The 19410-nt window shown below is 39.6% G+C and overlaps 1 protein-coding gene across 1 annotated transcript in view; it reads left to right on the top strand.

Annotated features, from left to right (window-relative positions):
• F5 (coagulation factor V) overlaps positions 1-19410 on the top strand; it is a 100413-nt gene that overhangs the window by 28895 nt on the left and 52108 nt on the right. The window contains exon 4 of the mRNA XM_023738489.1: positions 18656-18868. Coding sequence (XP_023594257.1) covers positions 18656-18868 — 213 coding nt within the window. The remainder of the gene's footprint in view (positions 1-18655; positions 18869-19410) is intronic.

Genomic DNA, 19410 nt, shown 5'->3' with positions numbered 1-19410 from the left:
AATTAGAAAGTAGAGACTGTGAGCTATTTCCCCTTGCTCTTAAATTTTCTAATTTTTCTGGTGACTGTGATCAGTTACCCCATCTTATTGCTAGTTTTTATCACCTTATAGAATAGATAAACAACCACCTTTTATCTTTCTCACATGCATTAGGAGAACTTTTGATATGTAGTCTCAGAATTAAAATGTAAAGGAAAGAGGCTGTAAAATGTAATTGTAAAATGGCTGGAAAGGGAAGTGTGTTGTTGCTGTTATGTGCCGTTGAGTCAATTCCGACTTATAGCTACTCTATAGGACAGAGTAGAACTGCCCCATAGGATTTCCTAGGCTGTACTTAACCTAAGTACTAAAGTGTATTACTACAGGCGACTGCAGTATTTGTTACGTGCCAGACATTTTACATATATTTTTCCCGTCCTCATACCCATCAAAAAGGATATTTTTTAAAAGAATAATATTATCTCTAGAAAAGGGATTACCTACTTTATGAATAAGAAAACTTAGGTTAAAAGGGAGGTTAAGAAACTTGCCCAAGGTCACACAGTTAGTGAGTGGTACAACTAAGACATTTCAACTCTGACCCCAAAGCTCATGTCCTTTCTACTCATAAAGTTATGCAAAGAATGTCATGTTTTGGCCTTCTGAGAGCTGGTGAAGGCAATGGAAAGAATGTCATTTTCTGCTGTAGGAATCTCCTGTGATGATTTAACATTTGGAACAGGGGAAACATCGTAAAGCATGAAACGGTGAATAGGGTCCTGCAGACTGGAAAGTAGTGTCAAGCATGCTTGATTCAAGATAGACCTTGTCAACAACTTGCCGTGCAAGTTCCAGTTAATAGACAAGGTTTGACCTGAGAGGGCAACTCTCCTTATCAGGTCTGCCTGAGCTTTGTTACTAAAGCTATTTTGCAACTTTCCAGAGATAACACTTCCTGTTTATCAAAAACTTTTGTTTTGTTTTAGACTGGAGTAATGTTATAACTCACAGGAAGTCATTCAAGCTTTTAACATTTCTCAGCTCATGAGAATTTTAATATCCAAATTCTCTTTATCATCAGAGTGAAAGTTTTCAGCCTATAGTAATATTGGTTTTCAGTTAGTGTCAAACAATCTTTTAGGGGGTGGCAGGGGAAGACACAACAGAGAACCATGTTAAGCTTTCCGCTAACACAAGGGTCACAAACTCAGATACTCACAGTAGCCAGGCAGTAACTCAATAAAAAAATGGGTCCAGTAGGGACTGTGCTGATTGGAGAGAGCCCATTGTTCATTTAAAGGGGGCAGCCAAGGCTCAGGTCCAACCAAATTCTAGACATGAGTTTCGTCCAGTGTTGCCAGATCTCAGGTTTGTTTGTGTGTTTTGTGTTTTTTTAAAGAGAAACCAGCAATCAAGATTGTTCTATAATATCTCCAAATTTTTAACGTTGGCATTTGATTTGTTTTAATACTATTCAGTCCAAACAAAACACACCCATGAATTAAGACTAGATGGCCTTGGCTCTAGTCCATAGGACCTTAAATGTTATGAGTTCAATAAAAGTTCACTGAACACAGTCTCCTTGCCAGGCACTATGGAAGGGACCAGAGATACAAGGACAAATAAAACCCAGCACCTGCCCTTGAAGATCAAACACTCTGGTGATCGAAATGTGTACAATGCAGCAAACAGTTACAATCTAGCAGGAGAAACTATCATTAATTATATAATCTTAAAAATATTTAATTACAAATTGTGATGAGTACTATAAAAGAAAAAATATGTAGTACAATCAGAGATCAGGGAAAGAATAAGCTCACATTTAAGTTGACAGTTGAAGGATGAGCATGCATTTATCCAGAAGAAAGGGAGGAAGAGCACTCTAGGCAGAGGAAACAGTATCTGCAAAGACCCTTAGGTAGGACAGAACTTGGTATGTCTAGGGAACTGGAAAGGACCTGAGCGACTGAAACATAGTAAACAAGGAGAAGAGTCTCACATGATGAAGATAGAGTGAGAGGTAGATCATATATAGACTTGTGGTCCACGGTTTTGTTTTTTTTATCCTGGTACAATAAGAAGCCATTGTCAGTATGTTAAGCTGGGACACAGTAAGATTTGGGGTTTTAAGGGATTATCCTGAATGCAAGGTGGGAAATGGATTGGCAGGAATGGAATCCCAGTGACCTTACCCTAGAGTGATGTCTGTAGAGATACAGAGAAGAGTACAAACTTGGGAAATATTTTGGAGGTAGTAGGTTGCTGCTGGAGTATAAAATGTATGGAATGGAGGAATATGGAACTGGATAGGTAGACAGGGACAACTCATGAAGGACTTCAGCTGTCATGTTAACAAACTTGGACTTTATCTTGTGGGTAAGAGCTCTTGAAATTATTATGGAAGGAGTGGCACAGCTGGATTTGTGTTGAGCTAGAAGTAATCTGATTCAGTCTCTTGTTTTCAGACAAGTCTTTATGGTTCAGCCATGACTAGTTTTCTTATCCTTATGCCATTACCTTAATCGCCACCAATAAAATGGCAGCCTCTGAGGGTACTGAAGTCCATCTTTATTACCTACCTGTAAGGCAAATAAAAGCATTACTGTAACAGTATTTCAAGTTCATACTCTCCCATACATATGAAGATGATGCTTCTGTCCTATGACGATCATGTCAGTGAATCTAGGTATACCTTCTCAACTCTTCCATCCTATGGCATCCACGTTCAGAATCCCCACAGTGGCTGAATGTGCCATTGCTCTTAGGTCTCTGAACCTTGTTTCTCACTCCCACTTGGAGAAACCAAACATATGCTGATGCAAACTCACACTAGGTGTTTGCAAGTGGAATAGATTTTCCTGAAGATTACATGTGGGCAGTTAGACAAGGGCAGCTGACATTGCTGCAGTGTAAAAATATTTTATTTAGACATGTACCATCCCAAACTTTGGATTCTGGCCATGAGGGGACAGATTTACCCTTCTGCATAACTACCAGACAGGCAGACAAAAATATATGAAACAATAGTATTCAGACATTGAACAACAGACATTGCAAGAAAGTGATTCACAAACAAGGTCCGCCCAAACAGTGCCCAAGATCAGTGTCTGGGGAGCATGTACAGAGCACAAAGCAGGGAGGAATAATCTAAATAGAGCTCAGCATTCTCTTTGAGTTGAGGAAACAGAGTTTGAACTTTGGAGAGGCCAAAGTGGCTGGAATTTGTGATTTATAGGGCAGAGTACTAGTGAGGATAGTACAGTCACCGCGAAAGAACTGTTAAGAATCTACAGAGGGGTCCTCTCAAGTCTTCAGCTGAGTACTAATCTGTACATGTATGTGAAGAATGTATTGAAGGTAAGGAAAATATCAGCAGAAAGGAACAGGCAGAACAATCCCTGGATTACACACGAGGTCAGAAATAGTTTATGTTCCCACCGTCAAAAGTGAAAAGATCTTTAATAAATGGGACATTGGATAGAATCATCAGAATGACATAGGAACAGGAGTCTGATAAAATTAGTTGAGACAAAAGGCTTCTCAGGAGGTAACAAAGCTTTAAAAAAAAACACAAGATTTCAATGAATCAAATTGATTTTAAGTATCTTAACTGTGTGCCAGAATAAAAGTCAATACTAGTTGAAAAAAAAATTCAGCAACCAACAATGTAAAACTCACAATGTCTGACATCTAATAAAAATTAACAAGCATGAAAAGAAGCAGAAAAATATGACCCATAACCAGGAGAAAACTCAATCAATAGAAACAGACCCAGAAATGAAAGACATGATAGAACTAGCAGGCAAAGACATTAAGGCAGCTACTATAAATATTCTCCATGTGTTCTAGAAGGTAGAGAAAAGCAGGGGAATAATGAAGAGAGAAACTGAAGATATGAAAAACTCATAAATGGAACTTCTACAGATGAATACAATATCTGAAGTGGAAAGTACACTAGATGAGATTAATAGCACACTAGATACTGCAGGAGAAAATATTAGAGATGTTGTTGCTGTGTGCCATCAAGTGGCATCAAGTGGATTCTGACTCATAGTGACCCTGTGGGAGAGAGTAGAACTGCTCCATGGGGTTTCCTAGGCTGTAGTCTTTACAGGAGCAGATCACCATGTCTTTTCTCATGTGGAGTGGCTGGTGGGTTTGAACTGCAGACCTTTCAGTTAACAGCTTAGCATTTAACCACTGCAACACCACGACTCCTTTAAAGATCATTAAGGTACAGCAATAGAAGCTATCCAAAATGAAATACAAATTAAGAAAGGACTGAACAAAATAAACAGAGCATCAGTGAGCTGTGGGACAATATCAAGAAGTGACCTAACATATGTGAATTGGAATCACAGAAGAGGGGAGACAGAGAAAAACATTTGAAAAAATAATGGCTGAAAACTTTCCAAATGTGATGAAAACTATAAACCTACAGATTCAAGAGGTTCAACAAAACCAAGAAGAAACATGAAAAGCCCCCAAGGCACATCACAATCAAATTGCTGAAAACCTGTAATAAAGAGAAAATGTTAAAAGTAGTCAAATAAAAAGCATACACTATATACCTACTTGGAGCAGTGGTGACACAGTGGTTAAGAGCTTGGTTGCTAACCAAAAGGTAAGTAGTTCGAATCCACCAGCTGGCTCCTTGGAAACCCTATGGGGCAGTTCTACTCTGTCTTACAGGGTCGCTATGAGTAGAAATTGACTTGACAGCAATGGGTTTGGTTTTTTGGCTATACCTATTTACCTACCAGTTGCCATTGAGTCAACTTTGACTCATGGCGGCCCAAGTGTGGGTCAGAGTAGAACTATGCTCCATAGGGTTTACAATGGCTGATTTTTCAGAGGTAGGACACCTGGCCTTTTTTTGAGGTGCCTATGGGTGGACTTGAACCTCCGACCTTTTGGTTAACAGCCAAGCATACTAACCATTTGCACCACCCAGAAACTCCCACTGTACACAAAGGAACAAAAATAAGAATGACAGCAAACTTCTCATGAGAAACAATGCAAAGCCAGAAGATAATCAAGCACACTGTTAAAATATTGGGGAGGGGGGTGCTATGAAGGGAATCTGTACACCTAGAATTCTATATCCAGCAAAAATAAAAATGGAGGCAAAATGAAGATTGTTTTAGACATACAAAAGCAGGGATAATTTCTTGCTAGCAGACAAGCAAAAATGTTAAAGATGTTTAGGCAGAAGAAAAATGTCAGAGGAATATATGGATCTACAAGAAGGAATCAAAAGTACTAGGAATGGGGAAATATAGAGGAATATTTTCCTCATTTTTTAAAAATTTTATTGTGCTTTAGGTGAAAGTGTACAGCTCAAGTTATTTCTCATTCAAAAATTCATACACATATTGTTTTGTGACAGAATCCCCACAATGTGTCAGCACTCTTCCCCTTTCCCTTCCCTCATCAGGTTACATGTGTCCATTCGTGCAGTTTTCCTGTCCCTTCCTGCCTTCTGGTGTTGCTTTTGGGCAGGAGTTGCCCATTTGGTCTTGTATGTTTGATTGAACTAAGAAGCACGTTCCTCAAGTGTGTTATTGTTTGTTTTATAGGCCTGCCTAATCTTTGTCTGAAAAGTGGGCTTTGGGAATGGCTTCAGCTCAGTTAGCAGGGTGTCCAGGGTCCATGAGTCTTGGGGGTTCTTCCAGCCTCTGTCAGACCAGGAAGTCTGGTTTTGTTGTGTGTGAGAATTTGAATTTTGTTCTACATTTTTCTCCCTCTATATCTGGGACTCTCTGTTGTGACCCCTGTCAGAGCAGTTGGTGGTGGTAGTCAGGCACCATCTATTTCTTCTATGGTCAGGCTGGTGAGGCTGTGGTTCATGTGGTCCAATGGTCCTTTGGGCTAATATTTTCCTTGTGTGTTTGGTTTTCTTCATTCTCCTTTGCTCGGGACAGGATGGGACCAATAGAAATATCTTAGGGGGCTGCTCACGAGCTTTTAAGATCCCAGATGCTGCTCACCAAAGTAGGATGCAGATATTTTCTTTATGAACTATGTTATGCCAATTGACCTAGATGTCTGAGACCATGGTCTCCAGCCCTCAACCCCAGTAACTCGGTCCCTCCAGGTGTTTGGATGTATCTAGGAAACTGCCATGACTTTGCCTTGGTCAAGCTGTGCTTCCGTCCCCTATGTTGTGTATTGTTTTTCACTTCATCAAAGTTGACACTTGTCTACTGTCTACTGATTTCCCCTCTCCATCCCTCCCCCATGCTCATAACCATGAAAGAATTTTTTTCTGTGTGTAAACCTTTTCTTGAGTTCTTATAATAGTAGTCTCATACAACATTTGTACTTTTGTGATTGACTTATTTCAGTCAGCATAATGCCCTCCAGATTCATCCATGTTGTTAGATATTTCACAGATTCATCATTGTTCTTTATCGATGCATCTTATACCATTGTATGTATGCACCATAATTTGTTTATCTATTCATCTGTTGATGGGCACTTAGGTCGAAATTGACTCAACGGCAATGAGTAAGATCAGGTAGTATGAAGCCTCTCACTTTGTTCTTCTTCAGTAATGCTTTACTTATCTGGGGCATGTTCCCTTTCCATATAAACTTGATGATTTTTTTCTCCATCTCGTTAAAGAATGCTGTTGGAATTTGGTTTGGGATTGCATTGTATCTGTACATCGCTTTAGGTAGTGTTGACATTTTCACGATGCTGAGTCTTCCGATCAATGAGCATGGTATGTTCTTCCATTTTATGTTGGTCTCTTGGTTACTTGCAGTAGTGTTTTATAGTTTTCTTTGTATAGGTCTTTTACGTCCCTGGTTAGATTTATTCCTAAGTCTTGCATCTTCTTGGGGGCTGATGTAAATGGTATTGATTTGCTACTTTCCTTTTTGAAGTTCTTTTTATTGGTGTAGAGGAATCCAACTAGTTTTTGTATGTTAATCTTGTATCCTGCTACGTTGCTGAAATCTTCTATTAGTTCCAGTAGCTTTCCTATGGATTCTTTGGGGTTTTCTATGTATAATATCATATCATCTGCGAATAGGGATAGTTTTACCTCTTCCTTACCAATTTGGATGCCTTTTATTTCTTTTTCATGCCTTATTGCTCTAGCTAGGACTTCCAGCACAATGTTGAATAAGAGTGATGATAAAGGGCATGCTTGTCAGGTTCCTCTTCTCAAGGGGAATGCTTTCAGTCTCTCTCCATTGAAAATGATGTTGGCTATTGGTTTTGTATAAATATCCTGTATTATGTTGAGGAATTTCCCTTCTATTCTTATTTTGCTGAGAGTTTTTATCAGGAATGTGTGTTGAGGTTTGTCAAATGCCTTTTCTGCATTGATTGAGATGATCATGTGATTCTTTTGTTTTATTTATGTGGTGTATTACATTGATTGATTTGCTAATGTTGAACCATCCTTGCATACCTGGTATGAATCCCACTTGGCCATGCTGTATTATTTTTTGATAGGCTGTTGAATTCTCTTGTTAAGAATTTTTACAACTATATTCATGAGGAACATTGGTCTGTATTTTTTTTTTTTTTTGTGGTGTCTTTCATTGGGTTTGGTATCAGGATTATGCTGCTTCATAGAATGAATTTGGGAGTATTCCTTCCTTGCCTATGCTCTGAAATAGTTTGAGTAGTATTGGTTTGAGCTCTTCTCTGAAAGTTCTGTAGAATTCTCCAGTGAAGCTGTCTGGGCCAGGGATTTTTTTTTTGTGATTACCTCTTCTTTTCTTCTTTTGTTATGGGCTGTTTAGTTTTTCTACCTTAGTTTGTGTTAGTTTAGGTATGTAGTATGTTTCTAGAAATTTGTCCATTTCCTATAGGTTTTCAAATTTGTTGGAGTACAATTTTTCATAGTATTCTGTTATGATTCTTTTTATTTCAGTTAGATCTGTCATGATATCACCCATCTCATTTCTTATTCAGGTTATGTGCTTCCTCTCCTGTTTTTCTTTTGTTAGTTTGGCCACTGGTTTGTTGATTTTGTTGATCTTTTCACAGAACCAACTTTTGGTCTTGTTGATGCTTTCTCTAACCGTCATTATTTCCTTTCTTCTGGTACCTATGGGCTTCTTTTTCTGCTCTCTGTCTATTTGCTTGAGTTGTAGGGTTAACTTTTTTCTTTTTGGCCCTTTCTTGTTTTTTGGTGTGTGTGTTTATTGCTATAAATTGACCTCTAAGCACTGCTTTTGCTGTGTCCCATAGGTTTTGGTTAAGATGTGTTTTCATTCTCATTTGATTCTACTAATTTTTTTTATTCCATCCTTGATTTCATCTATTATCCAGTAGTTTTTAAGCACGGTGTTATTCAGTTTCCATGTATTTGATTTTTTTTTTTACCTTGCTATTTCTGTTATTGATTTCTTCTTTTATAGTATTATGATCAGAAAAGATGCTTTGTATTATTTAAATGTTTTGGATTTTGTTGAGGCTTGCTTTGTGCCCTGAAATATGCTCTATTATGGAGAATGTTCCATGTGCCTTGGAAAAGAATGTATACTTTGCTGCTGTCGGGTAGAGTGTTCTGTATACGTCTACGAGGTCAAGTTGGTTGATTGTGGCATTTAGATCTTCTGAATCTTTATAGAGTTTCTTTCTAGATGTTCTGTCCTTCACCAAAGTCTCTTACTATTATTGTAGAACTGTCCACTTCTCTTTTCAATGTGTTAGAGTTTGTTTTATGTATTTTGGAGTCCTGTCATTGGGTGCATATGTATTTATTATGGTTATGTCCTCCTGTTGTATTGATCTTTTAATCACTAGTGTCCTGCCTTATCCTTTATGGTGGATTTTTCTCTAAAGCCTATTTCATCAGAGATTAGTATTGCCACTCCTGCTGTTTTTGGATTATTGTTTTCTTAATATATTTTTTTCCATCCTTTGAGTTTTAGTTTGTTTGTCTTTGTGTCTAAGATGTGTCTCTTACAGACAACATATAGATGGATCATGATTTTTATCCATTCTGCCAGTCTCTATCTCTTACTGGTGCATTTAAGCCATTTACATTCAGTGTAATTATCGATAGATATGAGTTTACAACTGATATTTTGTTGTATTTTATTTATTGTTTTTTATTTTTTGTGATGTTGACTGTTTCTTCACCTTAATTTTCTGTGCTGAGTTCTTTTTGTTTGTGGATTTTCTTTTATTTCTTTCACTATTGTTGATTTTGTGTTTACTGAGTCTTGATGTTTTTCTTGTTGTTTTATTTTGATGGGTAGGTTTCTTAGTTTCCTTTGTGGGTAGCTTGAAATTTACCTTTATTTTCCTAAGTTTAAACCAGTCTTTTGTTTCTTGATATTTCCATATGGAAGTTCTATAACTACACCATTTATTCCTTCTTTTTTGTTTTGATGTTGTTGTTTACATATTGACGTCTCTGGTTCCCTATTTTCAGTCTTTTAGCTTTGTTTTATTTTTGAGAATTCCCTGTCTGGGTTGGTATCTGATTGATCTGTCCTATGTCCAAGTCTTGGATTGTCTGGTTTTGTTGGCTCGCTATCTGGAGGACTCCCTTTAATATTTTTTGTAATTTGGTCTGGTTTTTACATATTCCCTTAATTTCTGTTTATCTAGAAATGTCCTAATTTTGCGATCATATCTGAGAGACAATTTTGCTGTGTATATAATTCTTGGATGGTAGTTTTTTTTTTCCTTCAAGGCTTTATATATGTAATCCCATTGCCTTCTTGCCTGCATGGTTTCTGCTGAATAATTGGAGCTTAGTCTTATTCTCCTTTGTAGGTGACTTTTCATTTTTCCCTAGATGCTTTCAGGATTCTTTCTTTGTCTTTGGTTTTGGCAAGTTTGATTATATGTATTGGTATGTATCTTTTGGAGTCTATCCTGTATGTGGTTCATTGAGCTTCTTGCATGCATATCTTCTCATCTTTCATGATAGTAAGGAAGTTTTCTGCCAACAAATATTCAACAATTCTCTCCGAGTTTTCCATTTTCTGCCCTGTTCCGGTACCCCAATCACATGTAGGTTTTTCCTTGATAGTGTCCTACATAATTCTTAGGCTTTCTTCATTCTTTTTTCTGACTTTTCCTCAGACAAAGTGGTGTCAAGGGATTTGTCTTCAATCTCACTAATTCTGTCTTCTTTTGTCTCAATTCTGCTCTTATGTCCTTCTATTGAGTTGTCTAATTCTGAAATTTTAAAGTTAATCTTTTGAATTTCTAGTTGTTATTTTTGTATGGTTTCTAGTCGCCTATTCATTCTGTCATTTTGTTGTTGTATTGTTTTCCTGAATTCTTCTATTGCTTTGTGTTTTCTTTAGTTTTGTCTGTGTTTTCTCAGATGTTTTTCTTGATCTCATGGAGAACTGTGTGTATTTGTCTTTTGAATTCTTTATCAGATAGTTCCATTGCCTTATCTTCCTCCAGAAGGTCTTCTGCTTCTTTATTTTGTTGCTTGCTGGAGCCATCTTGTCCTGCTTCTTTATATGATTTGACATTGACTGTTGTCTACGAGACATCAAGACATTATTATATTTATTTATTTATTGTATATTTGTTTAATGCATTCTGAATTTTTTTAAATATATTTGAGTAGGCTGGGTGTATGTGCTAATCTGGTCACTCATCTGGCCAAACTGAGGTTCTCACCTCCTGTCTCCAGGTGGGCAGAGCAGCTACTAGGAGTGTGGGCACCCTGTTCACTGTTCTTGCAGGGCTACTGAGGATGTAGTGACATTTTTGGTGAGGTGATGTATCTTTCCTTCTGGTCACCTTGCCATGAATATGGGGGATATTCTCCTGGCTGTTGGGTTGGGTGTTGTGTGTGCACTCTACCACTTGCCAGATGGTGAGGATGAAGGTGCCTGGGTCATCGGTCATTGGGTGTGTAGTGCGGAGACTCTCATCTACAGTCCTGGGCAGGTAGGGATGTGTGGAGGTGTTCAGAGCAGGCACAAGTCTCTGGTTGCAGTGGGGCAGCAGGGCAGGGGGTTGTCGGCTGCCCACAGGTGCACAGTTGGAGGGTGTAACCTTGTCCATTAGAATGCCTCATGGGGAGGTTTTGAAGCTGGTCTTTGGGTGCCCAGTGCCATTGGCTGGCGGGATTTCAAGGCACCACTGGTCCTCAGGACCCTGTTGTGGGCAGCTGGATTAGGTGGGTTGTACTGCTAGCCCTCCAGCCCGTGGTGTGGGTAGTTGAGCTCCCTTCTTAGGGGGCAGGACAGTGGTGAATGCCACAGGTCTGCAGCCCCCACTTGGCTGATGCAGGTGAATTGGGCTTCAGCCGAGAACCCTGTGCACCTTGTCCCAACATGGCCATGCTGTGCCAGGTTGGCCAGTAAGGTGCTGGTGCAGGTGATTGGAGGGGGTAGAGGATGCTGCAAATCCACGGACCTCCTGTAAAGGGGCAGGCACCTTGGACAAGCCAAGAGCTACTGGCTTGTGGCGGGGGTGGGGGGTGGTGTTGAACGCCATAGATCTACAGCTCCATCTTGGCTGCTGTAGGTGAAAATGGGGTTCAGTTGGGAACCCTGCCCACTTTATCCAATGTGGACATGCTGTGCTGGCCTGGCCAACAAGGCACTAGTGCAGATGATCAGAAGGGGTGGATGGCCCTGCAAGTCTGAACCAGTGGCTAGGTGAAGGGGTGGGCATCTCCAGACTGGGGTTTTGAAATCCCAGGTTAGGGGGTGTGGTGGTGTTGAATGCCACAGGAACTGTTGTTGGATCAGGGAGGGGGACAGGTGAGGGGGAGGGATTCCTCTTGGCCTGTGGAGATCTAGGGGGGAGCTGTGGTAGGTGCCATGGGTTGGGTGTGTGCACTTAAGTTTCACAGATCTGATATCACTCCTGTTTGACTCAGAGGTATGTGCAGAGTTGCTCCTACTTAGCTGTACCAGGTGGGGTGAGTTTCAGCTTGGGATACTGCAGCTTGCCTCAATATGTCCACACTGTGTAGGTTCAGCTAGAGGACCTGGTGGTCCATAATTCCCTGTTTCCACAATTTTTTAATTTCTCTCCTTCCACTTGTCACTTAGTCTGATTCTTCAGCTTTGTCTTCGATGCTAAGGGTTACTAGATTGTTATATATATCTAATTCACTTGTTTTTTCGGGTCTTTGTTGTAAGAGGGACTACATGAAAAGTCTGACTATTCTGCCATCTTGGCCTGCCTCCCTCATTTTTTAATCCTTGAAAAGATAATTGATTGATTAAACTTTAAGGCAAAAATAATAGCAATTTATTGTGGAGTGCATTATGCATGGAAAAGTAAAATGTATGACAACAATATCATACAGGCTTGGAGAGGGGAAATGGAAGTATACTGTTGTAAGCTTCTTAAGATGTAAGTGAAATTATATAATATAAAAAGGCAGTGGTAAGTTAAAGTTGTATACTGTGAACCCAAGAGTACTACAAATAAAACAAAACAAAGTTGATAAGTCAATGTCGTTAGCTACCCTAGAGTCAGCTCTGACTCATGGCAACCCTATGCATAACAGAATAAAACATTGCTCAGTCCTGTGCAATCTTCACAATCACTGGCATATTTGAGTCCAGTCAGATAATATTCTGTTCTGATCCATAGGGTTTTCATTGGCTAATTTTCAGAAATAGATTACCAGGCCTTTCTTCCTAGTCTGTCTTAGTCTGGAAGCTGCACTGAAACCTGTCCACCATGGGAGACCTTGCTGGTATTTGAAATATTGGTGGCATATCTTACAGCAACATAGCAACATGCAAGCCATCACAATATGACAAACTGAGGTAGGTTGTTGAATAAGCCAATAGTGTAGATAAGAAAGCATCAAAAATACTCAGTTAATCCAAAAGAAGGCAAGAAAGAAGGGAAAAAAGAACAAAGACTAGGTGGACAAATAGAAAACAAGTAGCAGGATGATAGATTTAACCCAATCATATCAATAATTACATTAAAAGTAAATGGTATTGGCTGTGACATATCTGACATGGGTCTGATCTCTAAAATCTACAAAATACTTCAACACTTCACAACAAAAAGACAAATAATCTAGTTAAAAAATGGGCAAATGATATCAACAGACACTTCACCAAAGAAGACATTCAGGTGGCTAACAGACACATCAAGAAATGCTGGTGTCTTAGGGTGGGTTCTCTAGAGAAGAAAAACCAGTAAACTGTATAAACGTATATGTATAGAGAGATTTCTGTCAAGGAAACAGCTCACACAACTGTAGAGGCTAGAACGTCCCAAGTCCGTGTATCAAGGTAGAGACCTCTGCCAAGTCACACAGCTGCAGAAGTTGGCAAGCCTGGTCAGAGAGCAGGGCTCCCACTCACAGGCTGTGTAGGTTAATGAATTCCAAGATCAGCAGGCAAGACCACAAGGTTTCTCCTGATTCATGTAGCTGCAGGGGCTGGAGAACCCAAGATCAACAGATCAGAGAGCAGGGCTCCACTTACAGGCTGTGAAGATCCAGGAATCCCAAGTTCGACAGATAAGCTGACAGCTCAAGTCCCAAGAACTAGAGATGAGACGACAGGAGGCAGCCACAGGATCCAGAGACAGCAAAAGGCCAGAACGTCTGCTTATATTCAGATGCAGGCCACACCCCCAAGGAAACTCCCTTTCATCTGATTGACTACTCACAGTGTATTCAGTCATGGGAGTGATCATATTAAAACACTGAGAATCATGGCCCAGCCAAGCTGACACACAATCTTAACCATCACAGCTGGTGATCATTAGTCATTAAAGAAATGCAAATCAAAACTACAATGAGATACCATCTCATACCAACATTACTGGCAGTAATCAAAAAAACAGAAAATAACAATTGTTGGAGCAGCTGTGAGGAGATTGGAACTCTTATGTACTGCTGTTGGGAATGTACAATGGTAATACCACTATGGAAAACGATATGGCGTCTCCTTAAAAAGCTAGAAATAGAAATACCATATGATCCAGCAATCCCACTCCTAGGAATATATCTTAGAGAAATAAGAGCTATCACACAAATAGACATATGCACACCCATGTTCGTTGCAGCACTATTCACAAGCAAAAAGACGGAAACAACCTAAGTACCCATCAACAGATGAGTAAATAAACAAATTATGGGGCATACACATGATGGAGTACGATCCAATGATAAAGAATAATGATGAATCCTCGAAACACCTCACAACATGGATGAATCTGGAGGGCATTACGCTGAGTGAAATAGGTCAATCACAAAAGCACAAATATTGTATGAGACCACTATTATAAGAACTCAAGAAAAGGTTTACACACAGAAGAAAACATTCTTTGATGGTTATAAGGATGGGGAGGTATGGGGAGGGCAAATCATGAACTAGATAGTAGAGAAATGTTAACTTTGATGAAGGGAAAGACAACACATAATATAGGGGAAGTCAGCACAACTTGACCAAGGCAAAGTCATAGAAGTTTCCTAGACACATCCAAACACCTGGACGGACCTAGTTGCTGGGGCTGTGGGCTGGGACCTTAGTCTCAGGGGGACATCTAGGGACATCACAATTCATAAAGAAAGTGTTCGACATCCTTTTTTGGTGGGTAGCATCTGGGGTCTCAAAAGCCTGTGAGCAGCCATCTAAGATACATCTATTGGTCCCATCCCGTCCGGCGCAAAGGAGAATGAAGAAAACCAAAGACACAAGGAAAATATTAGCCTAAAGGACCGAAGAACTACATGAACCAGAGCCTCCACCAGCCTGAGCCCAGAAGAACCAAATGGTGCCTGGCTACCACCACTGACCACTCTGACAGGGATCACAATAGAGAGTCCCAGACTGAGAGAGAGAAAAGTGTAGAACAAAATTCAAATTCACAAAAAAACCAGACTTGCTGTTCTGATAGATGCTGGAGGAAACCCCAAGACTATGGCCCCTGGACACCTTGCTAACTCAGAACTGAAGCCACTCTCAAGGTCCACCTTTCAGCCAAAGATTAGACAGGCCTAGGAAACCAACAATATAATACACAGGAGGAATGTGATTCTTAGTTCAATCAAATATACGAGACCAAATGGGCAATTCCTGCCCAAAAGCAAGACCAGAAGGCAGGAAGAGACAGGAAAATTGCATGAATGGACAGTGGGATCCTGGGGTGGAAAGGAGGAGAGTGCTGTCACATTGCAGGGATTGCAACCGAGGTCACAAAACAATATGCGTATAAATTTTTGAATGAGAAATTAACTTGAGCTGTAAACTTTCACCTGAAGCACAATAAAATTTTAGAAAAGTAAATGGGAGGGGACAGGAAAACTGGATTAATGGAAACAGAACAACCAGAACGGAGACAATGAGAATCTTCATGCACTGTGGAGAATGTATCAATGTCACTGAAGAACTTGTGTAGAAATTGTTGAATGGGAACCTAAACTTCTGTGTAAGCCCTTACTGAAAACACAATAAAATGTTATTTTAAAAAAGGAGGTAAATGAGAATAACACTATAATTAAGAAGTAGATTGTTAGATTGGATAAAAAGCAAGACCCAATGTATACTGAATTCAAGAAATCCACTTTAAATTAAAGACAAAGATAGGTTAATAGTAAAGGATGGAAAAAGATATATCATACTAACACTAATCAAACCCAAAGGGATACATAATGTATAATTCTACCTACATGACATCATAGATAAAGCAAAATTATAGTGACAGAAAGCACAGCAGTGTTTGCCTTGGCCCAGGAGGTGTGTGTGTGGGGTGGGGGTAGTATTGACTGCAAACGGCATAAGGACAATTTTTTGAGGAGAAAGAGCTGTTCTGTACCTTGATTATGGTGGTAGGTATAGGACTACACACATTTGCCAAAACTCACCAAATTTTACTCTTTAAATCTGTGAACTTTATTGTATGCAAATTACACCTCAATAAAGATGATGAAAGAAAGAAAAGAAATAAACACTTCTTTTTTTATATTGTGTTTTAGATAAAGTTTCTCATTAAACAATTAATACACATATTGTTTTGTGACATTGGTTGCTAACCCCACGACGTGGCAACACTCTCCCTTCTCCACCTTGGGTTCCCCATTTCCATTCGTCCAGTTTTCCTGTCCTCTCCTGCCTTCTCATCCTTGCCATGGGCTGGTGTGCCCATTTAGTCTTGTACACATGTTTGAGCTGCATGTATTATTGTTTTATGGGCCTGTCTAATCTTTGGCTGAAGAGTGAACCTCAGGAGTGACTTCAGTACTGAGTTAAAGGGCCATACTCTCAGGGTTTCTCCAGTCTGTCAGATCAGTAAGTCTGGTCTTTTTTTGTGAGTTTGAATTTTGTTCTACATTTTTCTCCAGCTCTGTCAGGGGCCCTCTATTGGCATCCCTGTCAGAGCAGTCGATGGTGGTAGCCAGGCGTCATCTAGTTGTGCTGGACTTAGTCTGGTGGAGGCTGTGGTAGTTGTGGTCCATTAGTCCTTTGGACTAATCTTACCCTTGTGTCTTTGATTTTCTTCATTCTCCCTTGCTCCAGATGGGGTGGGACCAGTAGAGTATCTTAGATGGCTGCTCACAAGCTTTTAAGACCCCAGGCACTACTCACCAAAGTAGGAGGTAGAACATTTTCCTTATAAACTGTGTTATGCCAGTTGAGCTAGATGTTGCCCAAGACCATGGTTCCCAGCCCTCAGCCCAGTAACTCAGTTCTTCAGGGAGTTTAGATGTGTCTATGAAGCTTCAATGACCTTCACTTGGTCAAGTTGTGCTGGCTCCCCAGTATTGTGTTCTGTCTTAACCTTTCACCAAAGTTATCACTTATCTATTGTCTAGTTACTGTTTTTCCCTCCCCTCTCCCCCACCTCCTTCATAACCATCAAAGATTTCTTTCTGTGTGTAAACCTTTTCATGAGTTTTTATAATAGTGGTCTCACACTGTATCTGTCTTTTTGTGATTGACTTATTTCACTCAGCATAATGCCCTCCAGATTCATCCATGTTTGTGAAACATTTAGCAGATTCATCACTGTTCTTTATTATTGTGTAATATTCCACTGTATATATGTACCATAGTTTGTTTATTCATTCATCTGTTGATGGGCACCTAGGTTGTTTCCATTTTTTGCTATTGTGAATAATGCTGCAATGAATATGGGTGTGCATATGTCTATTCGTATGATGGCTCTTATTTCTCTAGGATATATTCCGAGGAGGGGGATTGTAGGATTGTGTGGTATTTCTATTTCTAGCTTTTTAAGGAAGTGCCATATTGTTTTCCATAATGGTTTTACTATTTTGCATTCCACGAGCAGTGCATAAGAGTTCCAACCTCCCCACAGCTTCTCCAGCATTTGTTAGTTTCTGTTTTTTTGATTAGTGCCAGTAATGTTGGTGTGAGATGGTATATTGTCATTTTGATTTGCATTTCTCTGATGGCTAGCGATCGCAAGCATTTCCTCATGTGTCTGTTAGCCGCCTCAACGTCTTCTTTGGTGAAATGTCTGTTCATATCATTTGCCCATTTTTTAATTGGATTATTTGTCTTTTTGTTGTAGAAGTGTTGGATTTTCCTATAGGTTAAATTAAGCACTTCTATTTTCAAAATGTACAAGCACTTCAGTAAGAATAGTTTCCACTGACCCCAACCCTTTACCACCATCATATAAAATATTTTAACCTTTTTTTCTATCCTTGTTGTCTGCCCATGCCCACGCTCTGGCAGTCTAACCTTCCACCTCAAGGAATTTTGTCAAGGTTTTGTATAAAAGAAGGAGAACTGCATCCCAAAGAGAAATTCCGGCACCAGCCAATGATGATGAATTTTCACAAAATTAAAAGAGGAATTCCTCAGGCAGGGAAACTGCCCATTCCACTTGGCTATGACACTGACCTCGCCCCTTCCTGACCTCACTTGCTTCATCTCTAGCCACATCTTCTTTTTGTTGTTGAAAGCCCCACCCAATCCTCTGCACTTCTTTTAGTCTTAAACATCTCAGTTCCCCATCTTCAATAAAGAAAACATTCTGTATATTACTCCTCCCCAAAGTTGGTAAAGACAAGTGTACTTGGAAGTGTTAATTGTGGGTCTTTGAGTGCACAAAGGACAGAAGGAAGCATCTAAACTTCAGAGGATAGACACATTCCATATTCACAAGGACAACTAGACTGTACATAGGACTCTGAGGAAAGAGTTGGGATAACCAGATGGCAGATATGTGATAAAGAGATAAAACAGGGCTGAAGTTGGCAGCAGTTGAAATAGAAAGAAAGAGGATATGAAATACTTACAAGCAAAACAAAATAGTATATTAACAGCTCTGAGTTTACTTGTGCCCCATGCTAACAGGTAGTTAAGTATAAGATGTCTTGTCAAGCTTCATAACCAAAACCAAACCCATTGCAGTCGAGTTGATTCCGACTCATAGCAACACATTCTCGTGTTCTAAGATGATTTTACCAATCAAAAGTGACTCAATTCTTTGATTACATGGAAATAATAATTATTTAAATACCTGGAAAACTTGCTAACCTAAACTAACTTACAAATAACACTTCTACTCACTTCAAATCAACATGATATCAAAGTTTTTATAATTATATTGGCATAGTAATGGATATATGTAAATCCTTCTAAATAATGAAATTTCACTAGAGAAAGGCTTATTTATCTCTACAGAGCTCATTTTAGGTTCCCTCAGATTTGAAAGTGATGAAGAAGTAGTCTTCAGAAACTACCCAGGTACCATGATGGCTTTATTTCTCCAGGTGCTTCTTACCCTGACCACACATTCCCTGTGGAGAAGATTGACGATGCTATAGCTCCAGGTCAAGAATACACCTATGTGTGGAATATCATGGAGGACAGCGGACCCACACAAGATGACCCTCCGTGTCTCACACACATCTATTACTCCTATGAAAATCTGATACAGGACTTCAACTCTGGGCTGGTTGGACCTCTGCTTATCTGTAAGAAAGGTAAACAAAGAAAAAAAAGATTATACAGCAACAAAAAAGATGTTGGAGTGGTAGTAAGGAGTACTATAATGGAATGTGGCTGTAGAGCGTCTTGCTACCTTTTTGTACATCAATTAGAGGGAACCCGATATTTGATGTTTGTAATCTTCCTCTATCTATTCCAATTCCTCCTTTATCTCAGTCCTGGGAGCCTCCCCAAAGTAAATCCCTGCCTGAGAGTATGTTCTGATGCCATCCACGTGTGATCTATAACACTTACCTCAAGGCCAAAGTGTTTTTGAAAGTGTACAGCAGGCTGTACTGTGCTCAGAGAGCACTTGAAAGAACGTTACTAACACATCTGACATGTCTGAAGGTTGGGTTGGTAATTTAGTTTACAAACACATGAAACTCCAGCTTCCTTTCTTATGAAAAAGCTGAACACTATGGGTGATGAGTTTCAAACATACTCAGTTGAATTTATAAGAAATTTCACTGGCTGGCCTTCTTAGGAACTAACTTGGCTTTTTATATTACTCCAAGAGAATTCAGTCCATCTCTTC

Source organism: Trichechus manatus, unplaced genomic scaffold (assembly GCF_000243295.1).
Source record: "Trichechus manatus latirostris isolate Lorelei unplaced genomic scaffold, TriManLat1.0 scaffold00117, whole genome shotgun sequence".
In the NCBI taxonomy this organism is placed as follows: Eukaryota; Metazoa; Chordata; class Mammalia; order Sirenia; family Trichechidae; genus Trichechus; species Trichechus manatus.
The sequence above is the reverse complement of the archived record's forward strand: the minus strand, read 5'-3'. Positions and strand labels throughout refer to the sequence as shown.